The 12647-nt window shown below is 34.2% G+C and overlaps 1 protein-coding gene across 1 annotated transcript in view; it reads right to left on the minus strand.

Annotated features, from left to right (window-relative positions):
• LOC136984551 (disintegrin and metalloproteinase domain-containing protein 10-like) overlaps positions 1 to 12647 on the minus strand; it is a 115121-nt gene that overhangs the window by 16535 nt on the left and 85939 nt on the right. The window contains exon 5 of the mRNA XM_067281589.1: positions 9052 to 9678. Within this exon, the coding sequence (XP_067137690.1) occupies positions 9052 to 9678 (627 nt within the window). The remainder of the gene's footprint in view (positions 1 to 9051; positions 9679 to 12647) is intronic.

Raw genomic sequence — 12647 nt, forward strand, 5'->3', positions numbered from 1 at the left:
ATTAGAATTTTTGAAACTTTCAAAGTTTACACTTTTTTTCTTCAATATGTGAAGTTGGAAGTTTCTGCACCTTTTTTTTCCTACTGATTTTCTCGGAAGTTTATGCAATCTTTCTACGTTAACAGCTGAAAAACTGATCTTTCGTGTTAGAGTCTTCGAGAAAATTAAGCAAAAACTGCTCCAAAAAGTAAGTTTATTAGGAAAATTAAGGGAAAAAAATGTAGCAAATATTTAAAGTGTATCATTAGTTATAAGATAAATAAATTTATAACTTATATCTTTATAAAAACCACATAAAAACGACGAAGATCGCACGAAAGAACAAGCAATTAAGAATGAAGATATCACCCTCCCGTTTTAAGTATGACGAATCTTATCAAAAATGTAGAGATGACGCCATTAAACTAATGGGAAAAAACGAAGTAAAGATGTATATAAATATTCAAACAAGCTTGGCAAATTGAAGACAAACACAAATAAAAGTTAATGGCGATATGAAGAAAGATTAAGAAAGTAGAAAATTGAATACTGACTATTAGCAGCTTAATGTGATCATCAGTAATACGTTATACGATATTATAACGTCGAAGCACTCCAGATGCTTACTGAGAATAGATTTTAAAAAAAAATAGAGAAGAGAGAAGGAGAGAGGAAAGAGAAAGAGAAGAGGGAGAGAGAGCGAGTGCGAGTGCAAAACAAAGGAGATAATAAGCAGCATCAATCCCTGAAGAATACAAGATCCTATCGAAGAGTAACTGGCAATGATACAAACACGTGTTTAGAATACAAGTGCCTTAATTTCGAACAAAGTCGTAAACTACATTTTACAATAAGAAAAATATAAATTTAAATAAAATACGAGCAATCATTTATTGTAACATCGTCACAATGCCGGGCTGCAATTTTTAATTTTAGTTTAAAATATATGCTCTCGATGTACTAAAATCGAGAGAATATATTTTAAATGCTCCTGTACGTCGTACATCGTACTTAAAATCACGTGATTTCCAGTCCAAACCGGGCCTCCTGCCCCTAAGCTTTCCATATCTGGTCTCGATTTTTATCTATCTGAATCTCTGACTCTCTCTTTCCCTACCCCCTTGACCTTTAACCACCAAAATTTAGTAGTATCAATTTCCCGTATATAGAAATAAGCCTGTCAAGTTTAAATATTTTTGCTTCATCCAGTCCGAGATATAATGCAAAATAGATACCCCCACACAAAAGATTTTTAAGGGAATTTTTACCTTTTTGGGCTCCTGGAGTGTCAAAACGTCGAGAAATTCAGAAAGAACCGGGAGGGAGGTCAAAATTTTACCTATTATTACACTTTCCTTGTGTTATATTCTATAACAGCTGAGAAAATAACTATTTCAAATCATCAGTTGCCCTACCCCATGTTGTATCCTTCGAAAGACTTTGTATATTCGAGTTATTTATAGTGTATTTTAAAGTGTAATGTTAAATTTTTAGTGTGGAAAAATCAATTTTAATTGTTCAAGTAGTGTTCGAGGATTTGCCTATGAACTAACACATAGATTACCTTCATTATGATAGACATTAACGTGATGGATGAGGGGTTCTGAATTCGAAATACATCATTTTTAACAATAAAAAGCGACAAATAAAATAAATTAGGAGGATTCTTCTTGCCGATTTTTCGGCGAAAAGTGATTTATTTTCTGCCTAAATCATCCTCATCATCATTTGACATCAAAACGGAGAACGAAATAAAAAAATAAAGAAAGAAAATGTAATTGTATCTCTTCTACACTCTTTCCAATTTTAGCAAGAACCGAGGTGTATAGCCTAAAATACATCTCGGTTAACTGACTTTTTGGTTACTCCTAATATGAAATAGAAAGAAAAGGTAATTTTATTAGCTTTATTTCGTGTGCGTGTGTGAAGCCGCGTGGATGTGTGTGTGGGGTGGGCGCTTATTTTGTATTATATCTCAGGGCTGGACAGAGCAAAAATTTTGAGACTTGGCAAGGTTACGTCTATATACGGGTCATTGATTCTATTAAATTTTGGAGGCGAAAGGTCAAGGCGATGGCGAGTTAGAGGCAAGCTGACGGTTTTTACAATAGAAATCCTGGCAATTTACACAATCACTTTTCAAAACCGTATTTTTTTTTTTTTTTTTTTTTTTTAAACCAAATCTCTAAAATGGAGTCGTCTCGAAAAATAATTTAGCTAAAAAAGAAATCTCTTCACCAATATCGATAACACTTCGTACATCTTTTTCCTTTCATCTCTCATTAACCGACACTTACATTCTTCTATCGAACTTTTTTAATTTCGAACACGTTGGAGAAGGGGGGTCGAAGGGAGTAAGTAATGCTCCGAAACTTCAAAGACATTTCCTACCACTTTCTAAACATTCTCAAATATAATTCCATTAGAGGCAAAGCTTTTCTCAGCTCCAAATATATCATTCGAGCGCGCAAACTTTATTAAAATCGAGTTTTTTCCAAACCAAAACTTAGATAAAACTATGAAAAAAAGGGGCAGAAAGCCGTAAAAAAACGGCTAAAAAATGCGAAACTTTCTAATTGATCTGTTCAATATCACTTTTAAAATGTACATTGGATGGAAGAAAAGGGAAAAGAACGATAAAGGAGTTGATAAAGTTGTTGCCCATTTACTACTATAACTTGATAAATTACATTGCACTTTATTAAATTTTGTTTGATCATTCATCTGTATGGAATGCTTGTTATCGGCAAGTTTGTTATATTAAATTCAACTTTCTTCCCCCCCTCTTCGTCTCCTGTTTCTTTTCCTTTCTTTAAGTTTTTAAGGTAGATGAAGTGTGAACTTGATAGTATATTTTATACAGTGAATTTAAAATAAGAAGTTAAGAAGTTTGAATTTAACACTCTTATAAACTCTTATACATAATTAAAGTGTTAAATTCTGAATTTGCACCCCTTTTCTTCTATAAATGCTTCATACTGTTACATCCAGACATATTTATACACAAAATGAACGTCAAATCTACAAGAAGAGGGAGAGAATTACGAATTTAACACCCTTATACGTAATTAAATTGCAAAGTATCCGTTAATTTCGCATGTAAATAAGGAAAGTACAGAAACGTCCGTGTGTCTGGATGTAATATTTTCATCTGTATATAAATATATATTTTAAAGAGAGATCGTTTACACATTGCAAATGTTTGATATGGCGGCGATCAATCTCAATCTTTGTAAAAAACTCTTCAGTACATTTGTGAAACTGTTTCAGCGATCGTTCAATTCACTTATACTGCACGGAGGCAATCACAGTAATGATGAGATACCGTAGACATCCTCTTACATATTTTAACAATCTTTCATCTATTCTAACTGTTCCAGTAACTCATCCATTTTTAAAGGCACAGGAATAAGGAAAAAATAAAAATAAAATTCGATAGGAGCGAGCGCATTTTCTCTCCCTTGCACAGCTTACAACAAAGGAAATAAGTAGAATCCGAAAGAAAAACGGAGCCGTAAATACCCATTAAATTTGATTTAATCGATAGAGGAATTAAATATTAATTGCAATTAACTAATCTGGTTTTGCTTGTGTGTGTTATTGGGCTCGACCCGTATCGAAATTTGACTACGTGGCACAGCTATTTTGTCAACGTCCTTCAACTCTATCCGTTTTCTTCTTTCGCTAATGGCAAATAGATCAATCTTTCGGTGACGTCTTAATTGCTTGCACTTCTACGAATTACCACATCGAAGTCACTTAATCCGAATCGTCTTTCCTACTCCTCTGTAATTTTCCTTGTTCTTTCGTTCGGATACTTTATTATAACGCCAGTTTTCTAAGTTTAAAAATGCTCCACATGATCATTTATACGAAAGGAAATCGTGTTTAACTCGAACCCACCCCTTCTTCTGTAATTTTCTCTGTTTTTTCACTCGGGTGTCTTATTATAATGCGAATTTTGTACGTTTAAAGATGACCGGAGTGATCATTTATACGAAAGAAAATCGCCTTTAACTCCTCTTCTGTGTTCTTTCACTCGGGTGTCTTATTATAACAGGAGTTTTCTATGTATAAATGAGTCTGGGTAATCGTTTAAAGAAAAGAAAATCGTGTTCAATTCGAACCCTTTCCCTCTTCTGTGTTCTTTCACTCGAATGTAGTATTATAACGCGTATTTTCTACATTTAAAACTACGCAAAATGACTATTTATACAACAGAAAATCGTGTTCAACTCGAACCCTTCCGTCTCTTCTGTAATTTCCCCCGTTCTTACGCTGGGATATCTTATTATAAGGCGAGTTTTCTACGTTTAGACGAGCTCCGGATAATCTCTTAAACAGAAGAAAACGATGTTTAACATAAGCCCTTCTTCGTCCCCCCATTTTTTTGTTTAAAAAAAAAATACTTTATTAAAATCCCGTATTAAGTCGTAGCCGAAATATCGTAATAACAACTTAATCTAATTTGGCAAATAAGCGAATGTGCAGCGATTTCCTTTATTACAGTCGCAGCCGTATAATTAACTACCGTCGTAAAAGTGCATTTAATTACTAATTTCCATCTCGATTATGACGTCAGATAAAGATAATGGTCAACGGTAAGTGCTGACCTTAATATGTTCCAGTCGTCTAATAATGGCAAACGTAGAATCTTGTAATGTTTATAATCCTGCGAGTATCGTTTAAACATTTACGATTATTCGATTATTATTGCCGTTTCAGGGGGAAAGAATTGTATTGTGATTTCCTCCCCCTTCTCGGTGTTTACTTTCTCTCAGACTTGTCCCAAATTACTTGAGAAATGTTATCGTGTACCGTTGTATGTTTCGTGTTAGTTACTTTAAGAAATACTGTTCAATTGAGTGTACTGTATTTGTTCCTTTGAGAAATATGTTCAATTGAATGTTCGATATTTTGAAAAATACTGTTCTATACTGTTCAGTTGAGTGTTCTATATATGTTCCTTTGAGAAATATGTTCAATTGAATGTTCGATATTTTGAAAAATACTGTTCTATACTGTTCAGTTGAGTGTTCTATATATGTTCCTTTGAGAAATACTGTTCAATTGAATATCCGTATTTGAGAAATACTGTTCTATACTGTTCAGTTGAGTGTTCGATAGTTGTTTCTTTAACAAATAGCGTTCTATATTGGTCAATTAAACTTTCATACTTGGTCCTTTGAGCAAACACTATACTGTACTGTTCAATTGAATGCCTCGTGTTTGTTTCTTTAACAAATACTGTTCTATACTGTTCAATTGAGTGTTTCGTACTTGTTCCTTTGAGAAATACTGTTCTATAGTGTTTAATTAAACGCTAAGAAAAATCTAAAGAATTATTTGAAAACGATAAGACACCGAAGAAGTATTAAAATTATGTTGAACACATTATATTTTACATGTTATAGATATTTTACAAAGATAAACAGGAAATCTTAAACATTAATTTAATTATAAATAAGTTAAATAAAGATTTTAGAGGAGAATGAACAGTTTACCAGATAAAATAAGTGATTTTATGTGTCAAGTTTTTTTAGATGATGAATAAGGGATCTGAGAGTTAAATACCCCTTTCTTTTATTATATAATTTAAGAAATTTTAGAAGTAAACTAATCCTGCTGAACTCCTAGGCTCCATCTTGCTTAGCTCCCATGCTTCATATTGTTATTTTTGAATTTTCAAATGACTAATTTCCTGTTCTGCATGGTAAGTGCTTCATATTGAAATTCAGTGTGGAGCGTTGAACACTGGTTTTATATGGCCAAAAACTGATGTTTCGGATCATAAAACCAAAGGAAGCAGACCTGCTTTTAAATTTCTTTAGAAGAAAACCAGGAGCATACTGTAAAAAATTGGGCGGAGGCAGGGATAAAGTTAAATTATAAGAGAAGAACGAGAGAGCGTGGGAGCTAAATTGATAGAGAGTGGGTATAAAAGTGAAAAATTAGGTGGGGATCTAGAAGCCGAATTGGCAACAGAAAGTATAAATGTGAAAAATTGAGTGGAGGATAAAAGATAAATGGGTTAGAAAGGAGCATAAAAGTGAAAAATTGTTCGGGGTATGGAGGTAAATTGGAATTATTGGATGGAGGTATAGAAAGTAAATGGGATGTATTGGGTGCTGGCATGGAAAGTAAGCAAAGGTGTAAGTAAAATAATAAAGAAAGACAACTGAGAAAGTACAAACACAGGAAAAAAAAAACATGCATCGGTGGTAACGTTCAAGGTGATTTTTACCATTTTCATCTTCAATAAGAAGTCGACATTGAACACGAGTGAAAGAAGAATTGGTGTATCTTTAATACAACAGATATCAAAGACACTGGCGGGCCTTTTATATGAAAATCTACAAAGATCTTCATATGAAAGGCCCGCCAGTGGCCGAGTGGATAAAGCACGAATCTCGCCGGTTTTATTCACGTCTCTAATACCTAAGTAGGAACCAATTTTCTATAGGTGATCTTCCTGGGTGGCACTACCTCTTGACGGATCTCCCATATGCTGTTATGCTGTTATCCTGAAAACCTCGCTATAACGCCATAAAAAAAAAAAGATTAAATGAGGACGCCTATTCGAGTGTCACGTAAAATTTCACTTCAAAATCAGAAAGAGAGGAGAAAAAATCGATCCTGCAAATATTTTCAATCTTTTATATCGAGGTCTTAAAGTTCGTAAAATAAAAACCTCGTTGTAACGAATGTGGAGAGAGAACTTTTATTGTTTGCTCTTCGGGTATTGGGATCGAAAAGTAAAGACTGTAATACACCTTTTCGATTTTTTAAAAAACCTCGATATAACGACGCGTTATAAACGAATTTAACTATTTAAATGGGTGGACGGTTAAGACAACAGATGGCACGATCCGCCTGAATACGTAACAAATGATTCTGTCATCAGCACTGGTCGTAGGAAAGTGAAAGATAATTTTTGCTTTAATTGCTCTCATTTAAAACACATTCTCCTCTGCATGAATAATTTGAAACTAGTTTAATTGTTGCCATTAATTTAGTATGAAAGAAATGAAATTTATATTCGCCATCGTCGTTTTATGTAAATTCATTATTTCTAGTTGGCTACTTTTATATTTTATTAAAAATCTGACGCATCTTCAACCCTGACGCACTTCTAATTTTGAAGAAGTCATTAAACCCTTTTCAATGAATCCCCCCTTTCATTACTTCGATTCTTTTGCTTTCATTTGTGTAAATGGATCCCCTTTCACTTTATCTTTGAATTCTCGTTAATGATGTTAAAATATTATGCAAATTAAAATAATATTTGGCTGTACCGACTTTTCTTAATGGATAAGTCAAGTAATTTCGTAAAGGCCAGATGGATGTGACCATTACTTTACCATTGCATATTTTCATAATTCAAAATAATTTTTATTTGCATACATTTATGAGTAATTATACACCTCGTTTGCATCACTTGCATAGGATCATATACTTCTGTTGCATCACTCTCACACTTTTATGAGTGGTTATGTATAGGTTTTGCATTACTTGCATACTTTTGTAAGAGATTACAAGCATCATTCTGCATTATTTGCATATTTTACGAGCGATTGTGTAGATTAAACATCACTTGTATACACTTAACTGGAATTATATGCATCGTTTTACAGCATTTGCATACTTTTGTGAGGGATTATAAGCATACTATTGTATCTTTTGCATATTTTAAAAAAGATTCTACTCCTGTTTCGGAAGAGTAGAAACTATCAAAAGGGAAAAGTTCAACTTAGGATGTGTGTTCACCATTAAATAAATTAATTTTCACGAAAATAGATAACAATTTATAGGTTTTATTAAGTCTATCAGTTGGTGGCGGGTTCTTGCGTCTCCAACAGGCTGGAATTTTCCGGATTTTCACGTGACTAACACCTAAATAGGGGCCAATTTCCCATAGAATGTCCTCTTGGGTGGCATCCCTCTTGGAGGATCGCCAAGTGTTACCTTATCCCATCAATCCTACGATCCTACATCCTTTAAATACATAAAAATTTGGCAAGGACAATAAGAATCGTGAACAGCTGGTACCATAGTGAAGGGGCATTGACCAAATCCTTGTGATCTGGTTCCTACACGTGCCCTCGTGCGAGCTGTGACGTACATTTTTCAATGAGGAATTAGAAAGCTGAGTTCCAAGCAAGAAATTTACACTTTTACCGTTCAGGAAAGCATTAAAAATAGCTTTACAATACGAAAAAAGATTACAGATTTGAAATTCGAACTCTCAATTATATTTTATAAATTTATTTTAAAATCGACACCTCTGACAGGAAAATCCCATTTAACCTCAGCAAGAAAACTAATCAGCGAAATCGATAGGAGCGAAATTTCCCTAAAAAAAAGAAAAATCCCTTTAAATAATATACCTAAGGGCCCTCCCCCGAAAAAAAATTCTCGCTTAACTTACGCAAGAAAAAGAAACGGGGGGGAGGGAGGGAATAAATTCTCTCCTCTGGATAGTTGTAATTCTTCAATCGATGTTGTAATTTGATATCACTCCTGAAATTTCCATTATTTATTAAGAATGATATTTTTTCGACTTGAATACTTAATTTCAAAAGGAACCTTTCACTTGATATATATTATATTTTTCTAGCCGAAGAAGTGGTAAAGGCAGGCAGGGGGGGAGAAAGAAAGAGAGAGGCATGCAGCGAGGGGGAAGGCAGAAATTGAAGCAAATCATGCACAGATTTATTCAGAAATCTGGAGAATTTTCTAAATGGGATTATATAAAAATCTATTCTTTTGGTAAAGTAGCATGGAGTCAAGTAAATAAGATTTGCGTGAAGGCAGTTTTATAAATTTTCACTTATTTTTTTCTCCCCTAATCATCTGCATCCACTCTAAACATTTATATTTATAGAATCCGAACAATTTTATTCTAATTAAGAATATTGTTGATGGCATAAGATTTTAAATTATATTTTAATTAAAAATTTAATTAAATTTATAGAATTTGTAATGCGGAAAGTAGAGGGAACATTATTAATGCAAGCGCAGCTTGGTTTAGTATACTTTTTAGGGTGTTTTTAATCGATGGTTAATGCTTACCTGTGGCTCTGTAGATGCTGTTTACTTTCTGAACGTGCCTGGTCATGGTCTCTATGCAAGCTTCCTCGCTCCCCATTTTCTGATAGAACAGATGGTCAGCTTGTAGGTACAACATGCATGTAGTTTTCCTAGGATCGATCACAACGTGTCTGTCTGATCGATCTTCGGTCCAGTGAGTCCTTTGCACAGAACGAACCCCGTACGGTTCCGAATCACCGTATTTATCGTAGTCTTTATAGTGCATCTCGTCGACATCCCTCCAGTAAATAGTGTTGTCTTCAATGTTTCTCCTTTTTCTCGTTCTCCACTTTCCTTTAGACTTATTTACACTATCTATTGAGTGCTCGCTGTGAAAATAGACATTTGAAAAACCCGATGTAGAAAAAGCACTTTGTAAATAATCTCTGCGATATGATGATGACGTGTGTTGTAAATGCGAAAAACATGTGCTGTTCAACGCTCTGTACATGACGTCGGAATGTTTATAAATGACGGAATGGAAGTCACGTGGTTGTAGAAAGTATCTGGCAGACGGCTCGATGTAAAAGTCGTCGTAGGCTGTGTGGATGACACCATCGAATAAGCCTTCCGATGTCAGGACACCTTCCACTATCGAGTCTTCATCATCTGCAAATTAAGAATAAAAAAGGAATTAAAAGTTTTTAAACCACTTCACGCGTAAAGCGGGTGGTGCACATCTTCAACGCTCTGTAGATTCGCACCCGCGTTGAAGATGTGTGCCCGTTTCCTGAAGCACCATAATCGAATCAGCAGGGAATCAGAAAAAAATCCACGAAATGATTCAAGCATTTTATTTAACATTGTTTAAAGTATAAACAAGTGAAGATGCGAATCCCTCTAAATCCGCCATGACGCGCTTACAACGGAGAATTTAGGGGTTGCACATGGAGCAGCGCACTCATCTGAGGATTTTTCACGAGCAAAGTAGTAAAAACTTTTATCGCCCTTTCTTCCTGCGCTCCTCCTAAAGATTTCTGGATCTTCTATTGCACGTTCGCACTGATGAGACCGCCATGATGGCGTATTGCATTTACAATTAACAAGACCGTGGCTCCAAATTAAGATACAACTTTGTAAAGTGTGCTCCAACAAACTTAATTTTCAGCAATAACCATTCGAAGAGTTAATTCTTCTAATCAATTCTGACGATGGTCATCTAAGATTTGAGGAATTACACGTGTAATTCTCACCACGCCCGGATGTTTTAATCGGGTCTTGTTATCTTTCACGCTTTCTCCATTTACTGCACTTTTACGAAAGTTGATTTACACATAAGAATGAATTGCCATCGTAGTAAACACAAGTCGAGTGACAATTGACAGTCAGCAGTAATTCTTTTCTTCCCCCCTGTTTTTTCTCTCTGTGCTTTTATCAGATTTCCTGAGAGGAAATTGGAAGAAAGGAAATTGCGTTTCATTACAGTTGCATTTTTTTTCCTTCCCACCCTTCCACAGAATGCAAAATGCTATAAGAAAAGAAGAGCTATCGAATTTTCTATCTGCAGACTTCAATAAATGTTTAATAAGGTTGTAGGGAGGTTATAGAATGACGTATTAACCACTTACACTTGTTGCATTTACACGGAACAATTAATTAACACAGCTGAATTTATACACGAATTAACGGCAAACTGTAATTATCTTGTAAACTATTTGGTAATCAGTAAATTCCTCATTGCAATGAAAACTTCCTTACTGAAAAGAGGAAAATTTGTGAGGAAAATGTAAAAAATTCCTTATTAAAGCGAGGATTTTACTGTATTATGGCAGATTCTTATCGAAATGAGGTAAATTTGTGAGGAACATTGTCAAGAACTTTCTTACTGCAATGAGGATTCGTTATGGTGGTAGTTTCTTACACAAATGAGGAAAATTTGCAAGGAATTTTCTTAGTACAATGAGAATTATGTTGATAGTAGGCAGATTTTTATTGAAATGAGGAAAATTGGCGAGGAACTATCTTCTTACAGAGAGAAGTTTGTTATTAGTAAGAACTTTCTTACTTAACTGAAGAAAATTTTGTGAGGAACATTCTTGTTACAGTGAGGATTTTGTTCTTAGTAGTTTCCTACTGATACAAAAAAAATTTACGATAAATTTTCTTATTACACTGAGGATACACTGAGCCGTAAGGACTTTCTTACTACAATGACGAATGTTCTTTCTTGCAATAATGAGAAAATAGAAATAACCGAGTCGAAGAATTTTTAAGAAAAATACTATTTCGTTCCTCAAATAAATAAAAATACATCTCGCTTATAAAAAAGGAAATCCACTGACATTATAAATAGTGTATATAAATCATGTATAAGATGGTAAATCCGAAACAAAGACGTCACAAACACTCGAGCATACATCTTGCACAGTTACTTTTGTATCGAAGTCAATCGTAAACTGTAGAAATGGAACGTTTCTTATCGATTACTTTTGGAGAAATGATAGCAAGAACCATTTATATTGCATTCGTCGCAGCTCTGATGTTCTAATCTTTCTTTAAGTGTTTACACTCCCTTAATGATAATATACACATGATGAAATTGCAAGTAAATACACATCTTGATTCTCTCTCTCAGCTCTTGAGCGATCAGTAAAGTGATTATTTGGAGTTAAAAATGTGAAAGTGTATAATATTAATTATCTGCTTTCTTAATTATGCTGATAATTAATCTTTTAGAATATTTTAGGTTTCTTGTAATGCATTTAATAAAATATTTCTTAGTTTCTAAGGTCTTTAACTTGATTTTCCTCTATCAGACATTGAAAAGTTAGGGTACTTTATCACGCCTGACTCTAAAAAAATCACACAGATGCTTTAAGATTGCACTGCTGATTCACCAAGATTCCACTGCTGATGCTCAAAGATTCAATTGCTGATGTACAGTACCAAGATTCAATTGCTGATGTACCAAGATTCCACTGCTGATTCACCAAGATTCCACTGCTGATGCTCAAAGATTCAATTGCTGATGTACAGTACCAAGATTCAATTGTTGATGTACCAAGATTCCACTGCTGATTCTCCAAGATTCCACTGGTGATGCTCAAAGATTGCACTGCTGATGCTCAAAGATTCAATTACTGATGTACCAAGATTCAATTGCTGATGTATCAAGATTCCACTGCTGATTCACCAAGATTCCACTGCTGATGCTCAAAGATTCAATTGCTGATTGTACCAAGATTCAATTGCTGATGTACCAAGATTCCACTGCTGATTCACCAAGATTCCACTGCTGATGCTCAAAGAGACCATTTCTGATGCATCAAGATTCTATTGATGGTGCTCGAAGACTTCTTTGATGATGCTCCAAAGTGCAAGCGATTTTTCTTGAGCATGCTTACCTCCTTCTATATTATAACTCTTCTGTATTAACATTAATGCTTTTGCAGGTATACTGAATGATTTACTGTATATCTTATATCAGACGAGCAGCTGTTATTTACCAACCATTAAGATATGCGTTTATGTAATGAATTTTGTAATTTAAACAGGAGAAAATTAACGTTTTAAAGAGGTAAAAAAAATTAATTCTGTATCGTTTTACCGAGAAAAAACCTGTTAGAAAATTTTATTTA

The sequence above is a fragment of the Centruroides vittatus genome, unplaced genomic scaffold, assembly GCF_030686945.1.
Source record: "Centruroides vittatus isolate TY-2023 unplaced genomic scaffold, ASM3068694v2 contig_120, whole genome shotgun sequence".
In the NCBI taxonomy this organism is placed as follows: Eukaryota; Metazoa; Arthropoda; class Arachnida; order Scorpiones; family Buthidae; genus Centruroides; species Centruroides vittatus.